The sequence below is a fragment of the Enhydra lutris genome, unplaced genomic scaffold, assembly GCF_002288905.1.
Source record: "Enhydra lutris kenyoni isolate GAN:26980312 unplaced genomic scaffold, ASM228890v2 scaffoldscaffold1, whole genome shotgun sequence".
Lineage (NCBI taxonomy): Eukaryota > Metazoa > Chordata > Mammalia > Carnivora > Mustelidae > Enhydra > Enhydra lutris.
The window spans coordinates 8,213,229-8,237,303 of record NW_019154085.1 but is presented as its reverse complement, the minus strand read 5'-3'; the positions used below and the strand labels follow the sequence as shown (position 1 = coordinate 8,237,303).

The window sequence follows — 24,075 nt, the reverse complement described above, 5'->3', positions numbered from 1 at the left end:
CCATTTTATAACTTGTTTTGTCATTGTTTCTAGAGATTTTCTCTGTTCCTTTCTAGTCTTTGTCACTTTTGGTCTTTTTTTTCCCCACTGAAAGAGTCCCCTTTAGTTTTTCTTGAAGGACCAGTTTAATGATCATGAATTCCTTTAGTTTTTGGTGTTTTGTTTTGGTTTTGTTTTTGTCTCGGAAACTCTATCTCTCCTGGTTTTCTATCCTTGTATTCTAAAGGGTAGACTTGCTGAATAGCCTTGGTTGCATATTTTCCCATTCAGCACATTGACTATACCATGCCACTTTCTTCTTGCCTGCTAAGTTTCTGTGGATAGATCTGCTGCTAATCTTATTTGTCTTCCCGTTGAAGTTAAGGACTTCTTTTGATGTTTCTAGGGTTTTTTTTTTTTTTTAATTAATTAATTTATTTTTAAAAATAAACATATAACGTATTTTTATCCCCAGGGGTACAGGTCTATGAATAGCCAGGTTTACACATTTCACAGCACTCATCATAGCACATACCCTCCTCCCCAATGTCCATATCCCCACCACCCTCTCCCGTCCCCCCTCCCCCCCCCCACCCCCAGTCTGTTTTTTGAGATTGAGTCTTTTATGGTTTGTCTCCCTCCCAATCCCATCTTCTTTCATTTTTTCTTTTCCTACCCCCAAATCCCCCCCATTGCATCTCCACTTCCTCATATCAGGGAGATCATATGATAGCTGTCTTTCTCCGATTGACTTATTTCGCTAAGCATAATACCCTCTAGTTCCATCCACATCCCTTTATCTCTATATTTTACAAATTTAATTATGATGTTTTGGTGTTGGCCTGCTTTTGTTGATTTTGATGGGAATTCTTTGTGCCTCCTGAATTTGGATGTCTGATTCCTTCCCCCAGTTAGATAAGTTTTCAGCTGTAATTTCCTCAAATAAACCTCTCCTCTCTTCTACTGGGACTCCTATGATACAAATCTTATTATGCTTTATGGAGTTACTGAGTTCCCTATGTCTACATTTTCAGCTTCATTATTTCCCAAAATTTTATCTTCTGTATCATTTATTTGTTCCTCTGCTTATTCCATTCTCATGGTCATTACATCCAATTGGTTTGAAATCTTGACTTTATTATTATTGCATTTTTCATTTAGGTCTGACTAGTTTTTAGATCTTTTATCTCTGTGGTAAGGGACTCCTTGGTGTCTTCTATGCTTTTATCAGGCCCAGCTAGTATCCTTATGGTTGTTGTTTTAAATTCAAGATCAGGCATATTATTTCTGTTTTGATTAGATCCCTAGCCATGACCTTTTCTTATTCTTTCTTCTGGGATGAGTTCCTCCATCTTGGCATTTTGTCTAGGTCTCTGTCTTCTCTGTGTTAGGAAAGCCTGCTATGCTTTCTGCTCCTGAGAGTAATGAGTCTCTAAAGAAGAGGTCATATACTGTCCAGGGCCTGGTGCTTCAGAAAGTGTTTCTAGTTGTTTGTACTCTGCTGCTGTGTTATGGCTGCCCTTTCCCTCAGGTCAGTGCTCTGTGGAGTTTCTCCTTGCCTACAATGGGGAGTGTTTGGACCTGGATCAAAAAGTGGTGAATTTTAACTAGGTGCACTCTGCTCTGCTTGTTAAAAGAGACTTGATGCTCTTTCCACTAAAGCTGAAACTTTGCAGGACTCTATGGTTGATAGTCATGGTGCATGTGGGGGATTTGCACTGGTCTTTGGAGGAAGGGGCCCACCACAGTGATTATCAGGCAAGTGAGCACCAACAAAATTAAGGGGGGTGGGGTTTGGTGTAAGCAGTTTAAGCTGCCAGTGTTGGTGCTGTGGTGCTTACTGAAGTTAGTTTAGCTAAGGGGCAGGGGAGGGAACTGGCATCCACTGGCTCTTTTCTCCTGGAGAGGCAATGTCACCTCTGCCAGATGTACTCCAAGAAAAGGGAACCATCTCTCCCAGCGCATCTCAGGGGTAATCCTCAGAATGCACTGTCTGCCCCTGGGCTATCTGCCCTCCTCCACAGAAGCACTGCAGCGCCCTCAGGGCTCCAACTGGCAACACCTCCAGCCTCTAAAACTCCAGCCTTTGAGCCCCATTTGTAAAATCTCATGAGAGCCATCCCCTTTCATTTTCCTAGTCAATGGCCTTGGGGAATTGTTTTCCTTATGCAATTTCCTGTGCACTTCTCTCTCTCTCTCTCTCTTTCTCCCTCCCTCCTTCTCTCCCTTCCTCCCCCTTCTCTTGTTCTGACCAGGGCCCCCTCCCCTCTACAGCACCCATGATCTGTTCCTCACCCAAGTCAGGTCTTCATACCTCCTACCTTCCACACTGTGGTCTCTTTTCTCCCTCTCATTGTGCCGTTTGTTCTGTCAGTCCTCAGATTGATTTCTTGGGTTTTCAGAATGAATTCATATTTGTTGAGCTGTTTCCAGAGATGAGGCAAGCCTAGGGTCTCCTACTACTCTCCCATCTTAACTCCCTTCGATCTGCTGAGGGTGACTTTTAGATGCAAGAAAAGTTTACTCAAAAACTTCTTTGGTTCTAAAAAATACTCAGTATAGGGGTGCCTGGGTGGCTCAGTGGGTTAGGCCTCTGCCTTCAGCTCAGATCATGGTCTCAGGGTCCTGGGATGGAGCCCCACATCGGGCTCTCTGCTCAGCAGGGAGCCTGCTTCCCCTTTCCCCTCTGCCTGCCTCTCTGCCTACTTGTGATTTCTCTCTCTGTCAAATAAATAAATAAAATATTTTTTAAAAATACTCAATATATTATAAAATGTAAAAAACATTACATTAAGCTATAAAATTATATGCTTAAAAGTTTTAGTGATCTACATTTTAAGGGGATCTTCAGCTAATGTTTGGTCACATTCAAAAAGTTATTTAAACAAATTTTTTGCATTGCATTTATAATTTTTTCATTGCATTTATAATTTGTAAAGGTTTTTATTTCCTTTTTGAGGCCTGTTTTAACAAATTAAACTTTCCTAGGTACTTATATAATTTTAAAAATTTAGTAAGTTAAACTAATAGAGAGGGTGAGCCTTAAGTTCTTTTAAATGTTTAATATTACCTGTAAACTTTATGAGCTATATTTACTTTAAAACAGAAATCTAGCTCTTGCTCAATTACATAATTTATATTGGACTATAAGGTTGATCTATGAATCTATTAGACTGAATTTTTTAAATATTGAAAACACTTAAAGCACCAATGTGAACAGATTTCATGACACAAAAATATTGATGTGAAGTTCAATGTTTACATATTAACTATAGTTAATTCTAAATCTTCCTGTGCTAACACACTATGTCAAGAATTTTGAAGTGTCCTTTCCTGTATTGTCCAGGATGCTACCTATATCCTGGTAAGACACTCCTCATCCATATTATTTACAGTGACTATTGTAATACTTTCTACAGCTGGGGCATCAGAGCTTTCCTGTATACCATGATCCATACCCATGTGTTTGAATCATATCATTAATACTTTTTCTTTTTTCTCTTAATACTTTTTCTGTCTACCTCGTGAAATCTGCAACTCCTACCTGAGGTCGCTACATTACTTGATTTTGAATATTATAATTGCTTTGAATGTCAAAATAATTATCTTTCCATATAGATCTTATGATTTTTAATTTAATGGAATCTTGTCTTTTTTTTTCTTCTGTATTTTCCCATCCAAGAGAATTAAAACTCTGATTGTACACTAAAAATATCTAAGGCCATCCTAATCAAAAGAAATATTATGAAAATGAGATACAAGGTGATAAGATGATTGAAAGTAATAGTTTTCTAAGCATTTTTAGGTATTCTTTTTTTTTTAAGGTTTTATTTATTTATTTAACAGAGAGAGAAATCACAAGTAGGCAGAGGCAGACAGAGTGAGGAGGAAGCAGGCTCCTCACTGAGTAAAGAGCCCGATGCGGGGCTCAATCCCAGAACCCTGAGACCATGACCTGAGCCAAAGGCAGAGGCTTAACCCACTGAGCCACCTGGGTGCCCCATCATTTTTAGGTATTCTTATTTGCCATTCAAATCTTCCTTTAAAAAAAAAAAAAAATCTCCTTTATGGAGTGCCTGGGTGGCTCAATTGGTTGTGTAAAACTCTTTGTTTCAGCTCAGGTCATGATTTCGGGGTCATGGGATCAAGTCCCGTGTAGGGCTCTGCGCTCAGCTGTGAGTCTGCTTGGGATTCTCTCCCTCTACTCCACTCTATCTCTTTCTCTCTCTATCTCAAATAAAAAATAAATTTAAAAATCTTTTTTAAAAATTATACTTTACCTTAACTGGGATCCCCATCCTGTGGTTGCTCTTCCCTTAATAGCTAAAGCCTTCAGATCTCTGTATAGCCAGGTACTCTGGTAACCTCGGAGCAAGTTAACAGATCCCCTGCTAAAACACATTAGTTTAGTTAGCAAATCATCACATGGGATGAACCATAATATGGAAGCATTCTTGTTCTTTTTTCTATTATTGTTCCCCAAGATTTGGGCTAGAACCAAATTCACAGACAATATGGTATCATGTATCTAGTCCCCTCAGTTTTCATTATGACAAGCATTTTGCTGACTCACAGGGAATCAATGTATGACAAAACATAGCATACCCTCACTTCTAAATGTTATGGGTGCCCCCCCCCCCCGCCTTTGGCAGTCTTTTTAATGTTTTCTTAGTTAGCTTTTCCAGTTTGAGCCAGTTAAGCCCTCAGCTGAAGGGTGTGCTTCTGCCTTTAGACAGTTAATAAGCTGGTTTGTTACCTACTCCAGCCTCCTTTTTGAAGATGATTTCTAAAATGTGTCACCTTTTACTTTGAAACATTATGGTACATAAAACATTATAAATGAGATGGATTATAAAGAAGAGTTTTCTCTACACATAATGTATAATTATCCATAGAAAATATATGACTACAGATAAAATGTTTAAAGCACATTAAAATACCATTTTATTCTTAATCAATTATTATTACTTTATACTCATTCATACAAAAATTGTTGAGTTGTATTATTATCCTATTTGTCATTTTTGTCTTTTAAAACTTTTTAAAAATTTTTCAGTGTTCCAAGATTCATTCTTTATGCACCACACCCAGTGCTCCATGCAATACGTGCCCTCCTTAATACCCACCACCAGGCTCACCCATCCCCCACCCCCTCCCTTCCAAAACCGTCAGTTTGATTCTGAGTCCACAGTCTCTCATGCTTTGTCTTCTGCTCCGATTTCCCCCAATTCACTTTTCCTTTCCTTCTCCTAATGTCCTCCATGTTATTCCTTATGCTCCACAAGTAAGTGAAACCATATGATAATTGATTCTCTCTGCTTGACTTATTTCACTCAGCATAATCTCTTCCAGTCCCATCCATGTTGATGCAAAAGTTGGGTATTCATCCTTTCTGATGGAGGCATAATACTCCATTGTATATATGGACCATATCTTCTTTATCCATTTGTCTATTGAGGGGGATCTTGGCTCTTTCCACAGTTTGGTGATTGTGGCCATTGGTGCTATGAACACTGGGGTACAGATGACCCTTCTTTTCACTACATCTGTATCTTTGGGGTAAATACCCAGTAGTGCAATTTCAGGGTCATAGGGTAGCTCTATTTTTAATTTCTTAAGGAATCCCCACACTGCTTTCCAAAGTGGCTGTCCCAACTTGCATCCCCACCAACAGTGTAAGAAGGTTCCCCTTTCTCCACATCCTCTCCAACACTTGTTGTTTACTATCTTGTTAATTTTGGCCTTCCTAACTGGTATAAGGTGATATCTCAATGTGGTTTTGATTTAAAATCTCCCTGATGGCTAATGATGATGAACATTTTTTCATATGTCTGTTAGCCATTTGTATGTCTCCTTTGGAGAAGTGTCTCTCCATGTCTTCTGCCCATTTTTTGACATGATAATCTGTTTTTTGAGTGTTGAGTTTGAGAAGTTCTTTATAGATCTTGGATATTAGCCCTTTGTCTGTAGTTCATCTGCAAATATCTTCTCCCATTCTGTGGGTTGCCTCTGTTTTGTTGACTATTTTTGATCATTGCTTCAATCTTTTTACTAGATATTGGTCTATTCAGGTTGTCAATTTCTTCCTGTTTCAGTCTTGAAAGTTTATAGGTTTCCAGCAATGTATCCATTTCTTCTAGGTTGTTTAACTTATTGGCATATAACTGTTGATAATAATTTCTGATGATTGTTTCTGTTTCCTTGGTGTTAGTTGTGATCTCTCCCTTTTCATTCATAATTTTATTAATTTGGGTCCTCTCTCTTTTCTTTTGGTTTAGTTTGGCCATCTGCTTATTGATATTATTGATTCTTTCAAAGAAACAGCTTCTAGTTTCGTTGATGTGTTCTACTGTATCTCTAGTTTCTAACCCATTGATCTCTGCTCTAATCTTAATTATTTCTCTTCTTGTGTGTGGGGTTGGCTTAATTTGTTGGTGATTTTCCAGTTCTTTAACATGTAAAGAGAGTTGGTATATTTGGGATTTTTCAATTTTTTTGAGTGGGCTTGGATGGCTATGTATTTCTCCTTTAGGATCGCCTTTGCTGTATCCCATAGGTTTTGGACAGATGTGTCTTCATTCACATTGGTTTCCATGAATTGTTTAAGTTCTTTGATTTCCTGGTTGGCCCAGACATTCTTGAGCAGGATGATCTTTAGCTTCCAAGTGTTTGAATTCCTTCCAAACTTTTTCTTGTGGTTGTTTCAGTTTCAAAGCATTATGGTCTGAGAGCATGCAGGGAATAATCTCAATCTTTTGGTATCAGTTGAGCCCTGATTTGTGACCCAGTATATGGTCTATTCTGGGGAAATTTCCATGTGTGCTCAAGAAGAATGAGTATTCTGTTGTCTTAGGGTGTAATGCTCTGTCTATATCTATGACGTCCATCTGGTCCAATGTGTCATTCAAAGCTCTTGTTTCTTTATTGATTTTCTGCTTGGATGAATAATAGCTGAGTAATAAACCACTCTCAGTAATAGCTGAGAGTGTTGTGTTAAGATCCTCTGCAATTAATATATTCATATCAATATGACTCTTTATTTTGATTAACAGTTGACTTATGTAGTTGGCTGCTCCCATGTTGGGGACATAAATATTTACAATTGTTAGATCTTCTTGGTGGATAGACTCTTTAAGAATGACGTAGTGTCCTTCTGTATCTCTGACTACAGTCTTTAGCTTAAAATCTAATTTATCTGATATGAGAATCACTACACCAGCTTTCTTTTGAGGCCCGTTGACATGAAAGATGGTTCTCCATCCCTTCACTTTCAGTCTGGATATACTTTGGGTTCCAAATGTGTCTCTTGTAGACAGCATATGGACGGGTCCTGTCATTTTATCCACTCTACAACACTGTGCCATTTTATGGGAGCATTTAGGCCATTCATGTTGAGAGTGATTACTGAAAGATAAGTTTTTATTGACATCATGTTGCCTGTGAAGTCCTTGTTTCTATAGATTGTCTCTGTAAATTACTATATGGTGTCACTCCTGGGTTCTCTGTTCTTTTACAGAACCCCCTTAATTTTTCTTGTAGTGCTGGCTTGGTGGTCACATACCCTTTTCAACCTTGCTCGTGTTGGAAGCTCTTTATTTCTCCATCCATTTTGAATGTCATCCTTGTTGGTTAAAGTATTCTTGGCTGCCTGTTCTTCTCAGTTAGTGCCCTGAATATGTCTTGCCTGCCCTTTCTGACTTGCCAGGTTTCTGTGGACAGGTCTGACATTATTCTGATGGTCCTTCCTTTGTATGTAAGGAATCTTTTCCCCCTAGCTGCCCTTAAGACCTCCTGTCTGAAATTACAATTTGTGAATTTCATAATTAAGTGTCTGGATGTCTTTCTAGACTTTTTTTTATCTTGGAGGGGGTGGGTATCCTTTCTGCCTTTAGGACACAAACACTTGTTCCATTCCTCAGACTGGGGAAATTTTCATCCAGAATTTATTCAACTATATCTTCTAGTCTCTCTCTCTCTACCCCCTCAGGGATCCCAATAATTCTGATGTTGGAATGTTTCATGGCCTCTTTTATTTCCCTAATTCTGTTTTCATGGCTTCTAAGCTATTTGTTCCAGGCCTCCTCCTGATCCTTCTTTTCTATCAGTTTGTCTTCTAGATCACTAATTCTATCCTCTGCCTCAGTTACCCTAGCTCTTAGAGTATTTAGATTAGATTGTATCTCATTGATAAACATTTTTAACTTCTGCCAGATTGGCTCTCAATTCAGCCCTTAGAGATTCTATGTTGTCACTAATGGTGTTCTCCAGCCTAGTCATTGCATGGATGATTGTTACCCTGAATTCCCTTTCTGACATACTGTTTATGTCCATATCTAATAGTTCTGTGGCAGAGGGCATGGTCTCTGAATGTTTCCTCTGAATGCATAATCTCTGAAAATTATGAAAACATCCCTGCTACCAATACATTTCTAAATACAAAACTGACTACCATATTGTTACTTCTGTGTAGCGAGAGAAGTTCATTTTCAAAACAGATAAAATTCAGACTTTAGGTGTGAATTGTATGAATGACAGTCCTTTTTTTTTTTTTTTTAAATTCTTAAGTCGTTTGGGATCCTTAAGCATGCAAAACCTCAGATGGGAGGGTCCACAAAGGAACCAGGGTTGTCTTATGGCATCCAGTTACGCCAGAGCTGAGAATGCCTCAGGGTCATTCCTCCTCCTGGTCATTTTGGTGAGAGGTGGTTGAATATATCAACTGTGATCCAGACAAGGTGAACCCTGGAAAGTTTCAGAGAAATCAGAAGTCACCACCAGAAAGAAAAAAAAAAAAAAAAGGAAAAAAAGAAAGAGAAAAGAAAAGAGAAAACCCAGCCAAAATGAGCCCCAAAAGTAAGATTTATAAGGTACATAAACAAAAACAAGCAAACAAAAAGAGCAACAAAAGTAAATGAGAAGAAAAATAGGAAGAGCCCAGCCAAAAGGAGCCCCAAGACTAAGATTTCTATAGTACCAGAACAAAAAGAAATACACATAAACACTAACAGAAGAGTTAGTGGAAGGTGGTTATAAATCCTCAGTGTGGGTGAGGCAGGTTATTTTGGTTCTTCCTGGGTGTATCTTGTTATTTTGTTAAAGGATTCAACTTTCCAGAGATACAAGGAAATTAAAACTGGTTTATATATAGGGATAGTATTAAATAGGGAAAAAGGATTACCTTGAAGCTTATATCTATATGTATATTAAAAAAAAGAAAAAGAAACACAGGTATATGCATGAAAAAAATTCAAGTTAAAAAGTTATTATGAAATATTTGTATTAAGCCTCTAGTGGTAATGGTAAGTAGGTTTAAAAAATTAAAAAAACAAGAATCACGAGAACAAATTAACCAAAAAAAAAAAAAAAAAAGAAAGAAAGAAAGAAAAGAAAAAGAAAGAAAGAAAAGTTGTATCTATGAAATATACAGGTTTTAGGGCAATACCAGGAGCTTAATATATTGTTTTCCCCTGATGTTGGGGTTTTACAGTTTTATAGGGACCCTGTGGTGGTTGTCCTCTTGTTCTTTTGGCTTGTCTTCTGGGGGAGGGGCCACCACATTGTTTTCCAGTCAATCTTGCTTGGGTTGAGTCACTCTGCCCCCTGTCAAGAGGTTGGGCTCTGTGGAAACCAGTTTTTCAGGCTTTTGTTCTCTAGAGGTTTTTGTTCTTCGGTGGCTTTCTACAGCTTTTCAGAGGGTCAGAGCAAAGAATTTGTCTGCCAGAGCTCCACCTCAGAGAGAAGCCTTAGACTGATCCCCTCTGGATGGTCCGGAACACACAGACTCCCCCTCTGCAAACTCCGCTGAACTCCACCACCTCCCACAGGTGGTGCCCACCCCCAGCCACCATCCCAGTGGTCACCCGAGGCCCCTGCTTTTCCCTGCACCCCTGTGCCACTAAAACCATGAGCAATATTGGTCCAGGGAGCCCTGTTTCTGGTGGCTGCCTTTGCCAGGACTGTTGTCTGGGGTCCACGCCTGCGCCGGGTGCAGTCAGACCCTGGGGCAGCACATGTCACAGGAGGCTGTGGGCCGAGGGATCCCAGCCAGTGTTCATGCTGGGCTCCCTCACGCATGGGTGGGAGTGTGCCAGCTAGCGGTGCTACAAGCAGCGGAAAGCCTCGAGCTCAGTGACCGTGGACCGGAGGCTCAGCCAGACTCTCTCTGGCACAAGTGGTTGCCGGTGGTGACTGTCCTGGGACCATGGGCTTAGGCCCGTGCCCCTGACCCCCCGATTCCACCAGTTGCCCCTTAAGATCTTTTGCTCTTTTTGAGGGCTTTTAACCAGACTCCAAGTTAATGCTGGTCCCCAGTCACAGGGCACGTTCATATTGGGATATCACTTTCTAGTGGGTCACTTCTGGTGGCTCCCTCCCCCTTCTGTTTATCCTCCAATATCAGCCCAATTGTTCCCCCTGTGCTTTCCCTCTCCACTGATGTCTTCTGCCCCCAGAGAGATCCAGAAGTGTATAATCTAATATCTCAGGCTGATTTCATGGGTGTTCAGGGTGTTCTGGTAGAAAATTAGTTCACTTTAGGGGACCAGTTGCAACAGGGTCTCCTACTTCTCTGCCATCATGCCCCTCCCCCTCCACCCCATTTTTGTCTTAAAGAAAAAGTTATTTGAAGATATCGAATACTTCTTAAAAATCATTTGCCACCTTTGGCAACATTAAAAACAATATATTTTGGGCACTGAAGTCTATTTAGAAGATGTAATTATAGAAAAGTTTTAAGGAACCATAGTGTTGTAGGAATAAAGTTCCCAAGGTGACTAACTTTAGGAGTACACTATTCATTTTGATAAAGAGCCCTCCTTGCCTATACCTAGTATATAATAAATTTTTAAAAATTTCTGCAATTTTGCTATATGCATGGATATTGTGCTAGGCACTGGAAATAAAAAATGAACAAGGAGTACTTTTGCTCTTAGTTGTGTGCAACCCAATGTTCTAAAGTTAGTAACTTTTGACAAATTATTATGTGAAAATCTTTCATACCACTCCTTTAGTTATCCCTGGAAAAAGCCTGAGAAACCTCATGAATATTTCAATTTTTTCCTTGAAGGGTAGACAACTTGATGACTAACTTTGTTTTATCTGTTTGCTTCCAGCGAAGTCATGAAAATGAAAAAGAGGTATGAGGTGGGTTTGGACAAACTGGATTCTGCTGCATCTCAAGTAGCCACAATGCAAACTGAGTTGGAGGCACTACATCCTCAATTAAAAGTTGCTAGCAAAGAAGTGGATGAAATGATGGCAATCATTGAGAGGGAGTCTGTAGAAGTCGCCAAAACTGAAAAAGTAGTGAAAGCTGATGAAACGATAGCAAACGAACAAGCTATGGCCGCCAAAGCCATCAAAGACGAATGTGACGCAGACCTGGCGGAGGCCTTGCCCATCTTAGAGTCAGCACTGTCTGCCCTGGACACTCTCACTGCACAGGTGAGAGCACAGCCGCACACTTGCTAGGACACAGAGCATCGTAGCTCAAGGAGGTGCTCACCATCGTGGGCTACCATCAAGTCTGTCTCTCCAAATAGTCTCCACAGTTAATGCAATTGAAATTATTTTCAAATTGGCAAAAGAGTTACCTAATTGACCTGAAACAGAAATGCATGTGCATGACTAAGAATTTTGGGAAAGGAGAAAGCTGCCAAATTTTAGAACTTACCCTAAAACCTCTGTTATTTCAAGAAATTTGTGCAAGGACTTTGCAGTACAGTGGCAGACAGAGACATAAGACCTAAATGTGTATCTTATTTCTAAGGTTCACCTTTTTCATATTTAGACAATTTTGTAAAATTGACATACACCTTACAGTAGATGTGATAACATATTGTGTTCATGTTTGTTACTGTTTGGGTTCTTTTTTAATTTTTGTGATACTAATACGACCTACAATGTTGTACTTTTTAATAACATGTGTTAGATTGGATGAAATGTGATATTAAAAATTTAGACATGAGAGGGGAATACTTCAATTAAGAAAGATAAAGGTTAATTTTTTAAAATAGTGTTGAGAATCATGCTAAACTTTGGGTGAGGAGAGACTGTTAGGTCCTTTCTTCATACTTACTGCAATATAGGTTTCAGAGTGATTAAAATTTAAACATAAATAATTTTACTATTATAAAATAGTAGGAAATGCAGGTCCTGTTTATATCTTGGGAGTGAATCAGGACCTTGGATTTCCTAGATGTGAGAGATCAGAAAAAAAAAACTAAGCAAAATTGTAATACATATGCTCTGGATTCTCTTCTGGTTTTTCATAACTAATAATTGGGTTTTTTTTTTTCAGTTAGAAATTTTAGTACCTGAAAACCAACACATTTTGTTTGATATAAACATCACAGACAGAAGTATAGAAACACTGGGGGAAAATGTTTGAACTAGATGGCAAACAAAAGATTAATATACCTCTATGTAAAAAGCTCTTACAAATCAATAAGAAAAAAATAGATGTAAGATAAGATGGTAAATGATATGAAGAAATAATTCACAAAAGAGGAAATATGAATAGTCATTAAACATATGAAAATGTATCCTACCTCACTTGTATTTTGAAAAAACAGATTAATAAAAGATTTCTTTGACTTATCAGAATCCCTAGCCCTGTTGCTGAGGGTATATGTAGTAAAACAGGAAACCTTAGATACTTTCTGGAGAGTGGTTTGTGATTATGTGTCAAAAGCTTTAAAAATAAAAGATACAAAGTTCTTAACTCAACATGGCAATTGTAATAGTAAAAAAAAAAAAAAAAAAGAAAAACATTAGGGTATGAGAATGAGAATTATGGTTCATGTCTATACATGAGAAGGTCATGTTGCCATTAAAATGATGTGTTTCATAGCATGTAAGGATATTCACTATATATTACTATTGAAATATGAAAAGTTTTAAAATAGCATGTATGATAATTCTGTTGGTCAAAATGTAGCATATTCACTAGCTAATAGCGTATATACATAGAAAAACATATAGAAGAAATATAAATAAAAAATATTTGCAACAGTTAACTAGATATGGGATTATAGGAGGTTTTGGTATGTATAATTTTTCTGTATTTTTCTAATATTTGTATCTATTACTTTCACAATTTTTAAGAAACTACAACACTCTTACTTTGCAACAGCCAAATCTCTCTTATGTATTTTTGGAGTAGACTTTGTGTCATAAGTAATCTCACATTAGGGTATATTTCCATTATTCTTTTTTGTTTCTAACTTTTCTTTCGGGACAAACTTCTCATTTCTTTTTTGACAGAATTCTATCACTGTTACCATCTACCCAATGAACAGTTTCTATCTTATGGTTTAGTGTGAAAATAAGAGCCAATTACAAATAATACATGAACAATTCTTTTTTAATAATTAGCATGTTGTTATTTCAAGGACATTACAGTGGTAAAATCCATGAAGAGTCCTCCTGCTGGTGTCAAGCTTGTTATGGAAGCTATATGCATCTTGAAAGGCATCAAAGCTGACAAAATCCCTGACCCAACAGGTTCAGGAAAAAAAATAGAGGATTTCTGGGGTCCCGCTAAGAGACTTCTTGGTGACATCCGATTTCTGCAGTCACTTCATGAATATGACAAGGACAACATTCCTGCAGCTTACATGAATATCATAAGAAAAAATTATATTCCAAATCCAGATTTTGTTCCAGAGAAGATTAGAAATGCTTCCACAGCAGCTGAAGGTCTATGCAAATGGGTCATAGCAATGGATTCATATGATAAGTAAGTACTAACAACAGCAACAATGACACAACCCTGTGTTTTATTTTCCTGTCTGGTCATTTAGACACTATAAAACTGAAAAGTTATACAGGTGAGAGGCTCCTTGGGAAATCCTGTCTAGTATTGCTGTGTGTGTACATATTTACTGGAGGCAAGACCATACCAGTTATATAGTATAATAGTGTTGCTTAAACATTTTTGGACTGGGGTGCCTGGGTGGCTCAGTGGATTAAGCCGTTGCCTTCGGCTCAGGTCATGATCTCAGTGTCCTGGGATTGAGCCCCGCATCGGGCTCTCTGCTCAGCAGGGAGCCCGCTTCCTCCTCTCTCTCTCTCTGCCTGCTTCTCTGCCTGCTTGTGATCTCTATTTGTCAAATAAATACATAAAATCTTTAAAAAAAAAAACAAAAAAAAACATTTTTGGACTCAGAAACCCTTTATACTCTTAAAAATCTTGAAGACATGAAAAACTTTTTTTTTTTTTTTTTTAATTAAAGACTTTATTTCTTTGTCAGAGAGAAAGAAAGAACACAAGCAGGGAGAGCGACAGGCAGAGCAAGGAGGCTAGTCTGGGATTTGATCCCAGGACCCAGGGATCATGACGTGAACTGAAGGCAGACGCTTAACTGACTGAACCACCCAGGCATCCCTTGAAAAACTTGTTTATCTACCATATTAGAAGTTGAAATAGAGAAATTTTTAAAAATATTAGTTCATAAAGACATTACATGTTACATAAATAACTTATTTTTTAAATTCACATTTTTCATAAAAAATTAGAAGAGTAGTGGTGTTTTATATATATTTTTTAAATTTTATTTATTTATTTGATAGACAGAAATCACAAGTAGGCAGAAAGGCAGGCAGAGAGAGTGGGGGAGGCAGGCTCCCTGCTGAGCAAAGCGCCCGATGCGGGGCTTGATCCCAGGACCCTGAGATCATGACCTGAGCTGAAGGCAGAGGCTTTAACCCACTGAGCCACCTAGGTGCCCAGTGTTTTATATTTTTGCAAATCTCTTTAATATGTGGCCAGTGGAAGACAGTTGGACACTCAAATCTGCATCTTCAATCTGTTGCAATATGTTTTTTCTATTGAAATTTATGATGAAAATACAGCCTCACGCAGATGTGTGGTTGGACAAGAGAGGATGTCATGGACTCCCCGAAGGGGATGAAGTATGTCTTCGGCCCCATTTTGAAAACCACTAGTGTAATACATATTCTTTGTAAGATAAGGAGTCTTCTCTGGTGATTGTATGAGAACCACTTATATTATGTACAAAACAGCAAAAATTACTGGTTATCTTCAAAAAACAACTATTACAGGATATCTTTCAAACTCATACATAGTTTGAATCATTGTACATATGTTATAACCTGTATATGTTTTGGACCATAATGTATTGAAGATAAATTTTAACATTTACCATTTGTTTAGAAAACTAACATCACTGATCCCATTTTCCAGATAGAAGATAATTTATATCCGTTCTTTTTCTTATATAATCCCTTCTGTTATTGACATACATATTTATAAGATGGCTGGTTTTAGTTAAAGATATATTCTGAAAAATTTTAAAAAGCAAATGACATAGATAAAACACCTCACCTCCTAAGAATTAAGCTTTAATGAAATAGACTAGATTTCATAAACACTGCAATATTTTACATGAATAGGCTATTTTCCTTCTGCAAAACCACAATATTCATACTGTCAATAATCTAATACTTTATATTGGGTAAAAAAAATTACTCATTTGAAAAGTTATCCATATTTGATACCCATTTTATTTTTTTTAATTTTTTTTAAATTTATTTATTTGTCAGAGAGAGAGAGAGAGAGAGCGCGCACGAGCAAGCACAGGCAGACAGAATGGCAGGCAGAGGCGGAGGGAGAAGCAGGCTCCCTGCCGAGCAAGGATCCCAATGTGGGACTCGATCCCAGGACGCTGGGATCATGACCTGAGCCGAAGGCAGCCGCTTAACCAACTGAGCCACCCAGGCACCCCTTGATACCCATTTTAATCATCATTTCTTTTTATGTGCTGGGGCCAGGTGTGATAGTTTGATGAAATATAGAATATGGAAACCAGCATAGGTTTTGCATAAAAATGTGTTGTGAGTTACAGTAAGGATAGAAAAGCAAATTCAGTGGTAGTAAGTGCACTACAGTATAAAATGTATATCGAATTTTCTGATTTTACTTTTTGCAGAGTGGCAAAAATAGTAGCTCCTAAAAAGATAAAACTGGCTGCTGCTGAAGGGGAGCTTAAAATTGCTATGGATGGTCTTCGAAAGAAACAGGCCACCCTGCGAGAAGTCCAGGCCAAGCTGGCCAAGCTTCAGGATACCCTAGAACTAAACAAACAGAAGAAGGCTGATTTGGAAAACCAGGTGTGTGATACTATGGACAAATATGGGCAAATCCTAATCACTTTGGTAGGAATGATGTTTGTGCCAGCAAGTAACAGCCTCAGTCTCCTGTTTTCTTCCTGGCTGGGGATTGGCAAACGATGGCCCACAGGCCTATTTCTGTGTGGCCCACAAGCTAAAGACAGTTTTGACACTTTTTAACGATTATATGGTAAATGGTTGTATAAATACCTGCCTAATATCATCATTTTTGTCTCTTCATCCATAAAACCCCCAATTTTTACCTTTTGGGTCCTTCCCCCCACCAAAAGTCAATCATCTTTGCCTCAGATTACCAGAATATTGAGGTAGATTATTTAAGTAATTCTTCATTATATAGGTAAGAACCAAAATATTAAGTGACTTAGGCTGTGTAAGAGTTAATGGCGGAGCTGAGATATGAACTCAATACCCAAAACCCTACTGTGTGACCCCTGAAAATTATTCTACGACTAAAAAGGTGATATTTTTTATAATAAGCAGCTGCTCAAGTCTAATTATTAGTTCCAGGGGGGAAAAAGTCAAAATATTTATTGAGTACTTACTCTTCGAGTCACTGTTACCCTGGGAACAATATGTATTATCTCATTTATTCTCAAAACAGCCTTCTGAGGGAGGTCATCTTTTTGTATGATTTTTGTAGAAACTAAAGGTCAGGTAACTTGCCTGTAGTCAACCCAGGTTCTAAGTTAGAAGGTTAAAATCCGACTTCAGTAGCTGTGCTGTTTCCTAGAGTTTTCTTCCCAGAGGATATGACCATATATTCTGTATTTATACAAATATGTGATGTTGAGCTCATCTTTAGAAATATTACTTACTTTAAGGCATGATGTCCAAGTATTCAGTTTTAGTTTAAATAATATAATAGGTGGGTGTGTGGTTTATTGTAAACCTTTGTCAACTCTGTTGTATGATTGACATTTTTATGTTTTGTGATAAAATATTGGAAATTATGATCATGTAAAATGAATATATGCTTACATGTGCACTAAAAATCTGCTTTTGGAGGCAAAATTCTAGTTAAAATACTTTTACTTAGTAATTTCTGATGGCAAGTTTATTGCAGTCAAATACATGATGCAATTTATTATAAACATTATGATAAAGAATGAAGAAAGAAGCCAGGAAGACAGAAGATATTAAAAGACAAAAGATTTAAGTTTAGAAGTATCAAAAATATCCCCAATTACGTACTGTTGCTTTTTCAAGCCTATCTTTCAATAAACCAGTTTAGTATTTTCTCTCTTTTGGTCTAATGGCATTTATTTAATATAAATATTCATAGCATTAGGAAAAAGTATAGGCCAAATTCTTATTCCACTGTAATCTAAATGCCTCTGCTTTTATCAATTGTTTACTTCCTCTTTTCATGTCAGTCATTTCATTTTGAGCCTTAAGCTAACCCTTGCTTATTCTTGTCTTTATCCAAGAATAATGAGGCCAAGTCATTTAAAATCAAACTAATATAACTCGGGGGAATATTGCCATTGCATGGGTTGAAATGGCTTTTCCCCAAGTTTTCCACCTTCATAATTATCCTTTTTCTTTTTTTAATTACATTGCCTAATTGCGCATAATCAAATTGGTTGACAGTCTTCTGCACAAAGTAGGCTCTCAACTATTGATTGATGTCCTAATTGAAGGTTAATTGCAAATGTGTGAGTAGGTTGACACAATTTAACAACTTGAAAATTGTGCTTTGCAAGTAAGCATAAATTATTACAACTTTTAAACATTTAACCTTTAAAATTATCATCAAGTCAACCATAAGTTAAATGAGGGGAAGATTTTACTAGAACATTTTAAATAAAATGCATTTAGAGTATTTAAATTTGAGGGAAAATATTTATATTTGCAAGAGAATGTCCTTTATTACTTAAGCAAATTTCAGTGTCTCCCACTATAGATCATTTCCTTAAATAGAGCTATTCTTGTGTTATGTGATGAATAGCCACTAAAAATTTTATAAATTGTGTATACTTTGTTATACTTACTTACTGTATGAACTTTATTATGAAACACACTTCCCAAATGTCATGGACTTGCCAGTATTCATAGTGAGATAACTCACATTTTTTTAGAGAGTTAAAAAAAAATTCCGAGTGAAAGTTTGTAATTACAAAAAGAAGGATTTATCTCAGAGGGCAAAATTGTGCAGAAATTTTCACTTATTTTCTACCTGTGGATGGTGATAAAGCCTGACTTTTATTTTCAAGGTTAACTTGTGCAGCAAAAAGCTCGAACGAGCCGAGCAGCTGATTGGAGGCCTTGGGGGTGAGAAAACACGCTGGAGCCTCACAGCTCTGGACCTGGGGCAGGTGTACGTCAACCTGACAGGTGACATCCTCGTTTCTTCGGGAGTCGTCGCTTACCTCGGTGCCTTTACGTCGAACTATCGACAGGTAAAGAATACTAGTCGATTTCTGAGGTCTCTTCCTGACCCTCCCATTGTAGCCAGTACTAACTAATCTTAGAGGGTTTTGTTGGCTTAAGTTTTGGTTTTTTGATGAGTACGAAGAGCAAATGTTTCCAAGGGATTTCTATCTAGTTGCGTATCTTAGTTATTCTGTAAATTGCCTTGATAGCCATAAGATGTTATATCAAATATTTTTCTAAAATCAAATTGTTCTAGAAACAAAAACACTGACTCTAGGGTCTACCATTTCATCTTACCTTTTAATGACAGAATTTCAAAGATATCAGGATTTTTATTACATCTTTGATGTGTGTGTTTATGAGTGTGATCAGCTACTCTCTATGAGTCTCAATAATAAATCATTTCAAAAAATTACTTCAGACAGAAAACTTCAGAGGAGGAAAAGGCAAGCTGGCCTAGAACTGAATCCGTAAGTGGCTTCTTTCCTTTGAAAACAAATGCCAAGTGTCCTGCTTCAAATTAGCGCCCTTTTGATGGATTCTGCCTCATTCTTTGTGACCCAGTTCCCATTTCGATTTCTTCTTCCTGCTTTTTCCTTCCCCCTTTCAGTCCATTTCTGAATGAGACCCAGCACGTTGTTGAGCTCTCTTTTGAAAAATTGAACTGGAATCCAACCCAGAACATGGCCCTGTCAGAGCAGGAAGAGAGACTTAGAAAAATTGAAAGTACTCAAAGAAAAAGAGGGTAATGAGAATAAGGAGAAGAGAGAAATCTTAAAGCATTTGGTAATAGCTTCTAGTGTCGAGCAAGTAGAGAAAGAATAAATGGTAACTCATGTTTTTGTCTTCTTTCATTTTTTTCTCCTTCCTTCCTTCCTTCCTTTCCCCTTCCCTCCCTCACTCAATCTTTCTGTCTTTCTTTCTTTCTTCCCCATAGCATTTGCTTGGACCTGGTCTCCATCGAGCCTTACTTAATTTGGGAACTTTCTCTTAAGTAGGGTTGATTCTGGGAGTCCACAATTTTAGTTTGCTTGTTTATTTTTAACCAAACTGATTTAAAATCTTCGCATACATGGTGTTTCTATCTCTTTGAGATCGGGTCATCCTGGTCCTGGTGCATGACCTTCACATTCTTCCTCACTTCGTTCACTTGTATCTTTGAATAACTGTTTGCTACTATGGCATTAACATCTTGTAGCTCAAATAGTTACTGTTTAGCATGAAACTATCTGGTAGTAGCTTTGTTTGCTCTACCGTTTCAGAGACTGAGGCTTAGAAAGATGAAGGTTGTTGCTTAAAGCCACATAGCTCGTTAATGACACAGCAGGAATGAGACTTGAAGTCCCTTGAATCCTAATTAGCACCTTTTCTCCTCCCCTACATCAGCCTGGAACAATGGAAGGGGTAGTGGCAGCCACACTTACCCTTCCCTGCTGGTTCTCAACACACTCTTGGGCACCTGCACTAGCTCCTGTTCAGCATTCCAGGGCCAGACGGAAAGTCCCATACCTCCCCACCCTGTCCTCTCTGACAGACATGTTCCGAGGCTCTGGATCTTGCCGACTCCACAGACACCCGCTTCCACCAGAGTGAAGGCTGCCGGTCAGCCCACCACACAAATCCTTCAGGAGAGCACTGAGGTCCAGAACTGAGACCTTGGAGTTTACTGACAGAAGCACCATGACACTTAAGCTAGACACAGACACAGCCCAAACTCCGAGCTCCTGTGACCTCAGATCCTCTGTCCTCGCCCCTGACTGGAACAGCCACATCATCCCTTCCCAGTTCATCTCTGTCAAGGCTTGAAGGCAATTTTACCCCTTCCATGCTTTGCTACAGCAACCGAGGCTTTTACTTTTCTTGAGTCTCTAATGTTACTCTGTTTCTTCCTGTGAATTTTTTTTCCATTTTATTTTATTTTATTTCTTTTCAATGTTCCAAAATTCCTTCCTATGAATTTGTTCTCTGTGTCCTCTCACCGCCCCCTTCGGGTCAGGGCAGGGGTCAAGTTACACCCCATCAAAAGTTTCCCATTTGTTTGTAAGCAGAAGGTTATAGCCGCAACTTCTGTGTCTGCCCAGATGGCCTCCTGGCTTCCCGCACTTTCGTGTCCAACAACCAGCCCTGGGAGCTCTTCGTAGGCAGACTTCTCGTGGGGTCTTAGAATGCCCTTTGCCCAGTGATTGGAGCTGGAATTGCCTGGGGACTTATTCTCCCTCTAAGGCGTTCCTGGATCAATGACTGAAGGAGGTGGGAGCATGAGAATTGGCCTCCCTTCCCTCTGGCTAGAACAGCTCTAAGGACTAACTTACCCTCCGGGTGGGATCAAACCAAAGCCACCTGCCGCAAACTTTGGCAGATCCTCACCTTTCATTGGCTTCTTCCCAGTCCTTGCACTGCTCCCCGCAGTAACCCTTCCTTAATAAATCTCCATCTCAGAGTGTGCTTCTGGGAAACCCAACCAAGACAAAATAGCTTTCCAACAATCTTGGTTCTTTTCTAGCATCAAAGTCTCTGGATACCAAGAGCCTTCAATAGATAGCTGGACCCCCTCCCTCCAAGCTTGAATCTGAATAGCTGTGAATTATTCATCAGCCCCTCTGTAGAACTTCTGGCATTCTGCATAAATAAAACATGGAAAACTCCAGTTCTTCTAGGATAACTGGGCCCAGGGTACTTCAACTGCCGTGCTGACACCAATCTCTGAAACACAATTGTACAGTGCTGTAAGGACACATAAGCCCTGGAGTTGAATTAATTGGAACTTTCTCATTTTCCCTGCCAGCAGTCAAGGTCAGAACCGTGTTGGTGGTCATGGATAGTTACTGTCCACTGCTGTACCGTTTTAGGCATGTAATTGGGCCACTTAAATTTCTAATCCACAGATACGATAACATACACTGTCAACTATAAACAACATTCCACAGTCACTGCTGCTTTTGCTTTCTTTACTTCTTCCACATATCATTGTCTATCGTGCCAATACAGCATCAAGCTATATTTGCCAAACATTCAGATTTTTCCCAAAAGTCTGCAGACGGCCCTATAGCCTGACAACAAAGAGATCAAAACATGCCAGTAGGAACTGTGAATTAGAAAGCAGAGTTCAAACCAGAAATGCTTTATACCCTCCCTACACAGCCACAACCCTTGTTCCTGGCATCAACAACCAAACCGAACAGAAAGCCAGATGATAGTTTTTAAGTAGTCACAAAAGGTGAGATTTTGCCCCTGTTGGCCCTAGAGTGTTACACCAGCAAATATATTGCATTACGTGGCAAAGGGTCTCTGTTATTAAGATTGTTTATCAGCTGAATTTAAAACAGGAAGATTATCCTTCAGTTAGCCAGGACTTGATTAGAGAATAATTATTTTTTAAAGCAAGAGTAAGGAAGTGGCCCCAAAATGATAGGGACATATTAAAAGGACATAAAATTGAGCTTGAAGCTACTTCTACTGGCCAAATCAGCAATAAATAATGATAGCAACATATTACAACTCATTGAATAAAAAATGTGAGCAAAATGCATGAAGGGGTTCAAAAGGTACAGATTTCTAGGTATAAAGTCAGTCCTGGGATGTAATGTACAGCACGGTGACTGTAGTTAATAATATTGTATTGTGGGGTCCCTGGGTGGCTCAGTGGGTTAAGCCGCTGCCTTTGGCTCAGGTCATGATCTCAGGGTCCTGGGATCGAGCCTCGTGTCGGGCTCTCTGCTCAGCAGGGAGCCTGCTTCCCCCTTTCTCTGCCTGCCTCTCTGCCTACTTGTGATCTTTCTCTCTGTCAAATAAATAAATAAAATATTTTAAAAAACAACAATAATAATATTATATTGTACCTTTGAGATCTTAAAAGATCTTACTGAGATCTTAAAAGGTTAACATAACAAACAAGTTTTTGTAACTTTGGTGATGGATGTTGACTAGACTTACTATGATGGGTTCACAATATACACAAAGAGTGGATCATGATGTTGTGACTGCTCTCATGTTATATGACCATTATATTTTTAAGAGACTAGAAAATAGAAAAAGATAAGTCTATAATGACATAAATTAATACATTTTAAAAATGAGTGCCTGACAAAGCTAGATCCTTACAGTTACAAGTATCTCCCCACAAAATGCCTCTTCATTACAGCCAGAAAGGGGGCAAGGGCAGTGCAGAAGGTGTAGTACAGTATTTGACAAGCGCTGCCTTCATTCAGTTTTGAATCCTGGCTTAAAACTCTGAATTCATCTTGGTTCAGCCCTCACCCCAACCGTTTCCTTCTCAGGCTCCAATACTCCAGGTGATAACAGGCACTCAACTTCCAGAGGTCCTTAGATATCTAATGCCCGGGGGCAGCCCCTTCTCTGCCGCACCTGTGGAATTCCTCAAACTACCTCCTCCCCAGGAAGCCCGCGCAGCCTAGCCAGCCCTCCTGCGTTCTGCTTGCCCACAGACGCGCCCACTACCATTCCACCATGTGCTGCTACACTGTGTCGCAGTGCAGCTTTCTCTCATGTGGCAGTACAACTACCAAGAAGGTCTGCTCTTCATCTGAGTGTCTTGTGTTGCATCCCACCATCCAAAGAAGCTTTAATTATACCTGAGATCATACAATTAAAAGACAGAAGCCCAGCAGACAATCCCTTAATCAAGTGATAAAAATCAGAGTCATCAGTAAATGAACAGTTGGAAATCGTACAACTGAGGTGATGCGATGAGCAGAACATGGTATCATTTCTATGCTGTTCCTGCTGAAGGTGCATAACCTGAGTTGAATCATGGGGGAACATCATAGAGATGCGACTGTGGGACATTCTACAAAACAACTGACTGATCAAGGTCCTGAAAGTCATTAACTGTCCCTAACCTGTCGTGGCCTTTCATGGGCAAACCTAAAGGGATTTTGGTGGGGGGAGCTCAGCAGGAGCCCAAGGCAGATGGTGGTACCCACCATGCCTTCTCGGCCAGCACCACTCCGTGCCCACAGAATTTGGTGGGTCCCAACACCTTGTGTGTCTCTGTCCTCTTCCCATATCTCTTCCTCGCCTATATCTCCTCTGGTCGTGTCTTTTACTGTTTCTGAACTCCCTGATATGTGACCCCAAACTGGACCTTGACTTCTGACTTCCTAAGTGTGAACCTGGACTGGAAGTCCCTTTTTGATTCCCGAGCAGCCTAGCACACTGTGCCCCAAACTCCAGTATCTGTCCTGATCCTTGTTGGTGCCTCATAGTCCTGCTGTGGTCCCTTTGTCCCCTACCAGTTCAAAGTAGATTTATTTTATTCCATAATGCTCTGTTAAGACTTGCCCGATATTTGTACTTTAAAGAAAATGTATAGAATAATGATGATCTCCAAGTACTTTGTCAAGTGCTGCTTTAGAATAAAAATTGGCAATTCTTTTTTTCGGATGCAAAATTCTGACCTCGGCTTCACTATTCAGTGATGTATCTAAAATTAACATTGGACATAGTTCATTTTCACTGGAATGCACAATGGACCTTCTGAATTATAATTTGAAAAAATCTGATAAATTGTTTTAATGTGCAGTTTCAACACTGGTTTGTTCACTCAAGGAA

The 24,075-nt window shown here is 38.9% G+C and overlaps 1 protein-coding gene across 1 annotated transcript in view; it reads left to right on the top strand.

Annotated features, from left to right (window-relative positions):
* Positions 1 to 24,075, top strand: part of LOC111156405 (dynein axonemal heavy chain 7) — a 263,890-nt gene that overhangs the window by 152,867 nt on the left and 86,948 nt on the right. The window contains exons 43-46 of the mRNA XM_022517313.1: positions 11,091 to 11,421; positions 13,371 to 13,717; positions 15,930 to 16,110; positions 18,345 to 18,530. Coding sequence (XP_022373021.1) covers positions 11,091 to 11,421; positions 13,371 to 13,717; positions 15,930 to 16,110; positions 18,345 to 18,530 — 1,045 coding nt within the window. The remainder of the gene's footprint in view (positions 1 to 11,090; positions 11,422 to 13,370; positions 13,718 to 15,929; positions 16,111 to 18,344; positions 18,531 to 24,075) is intronic.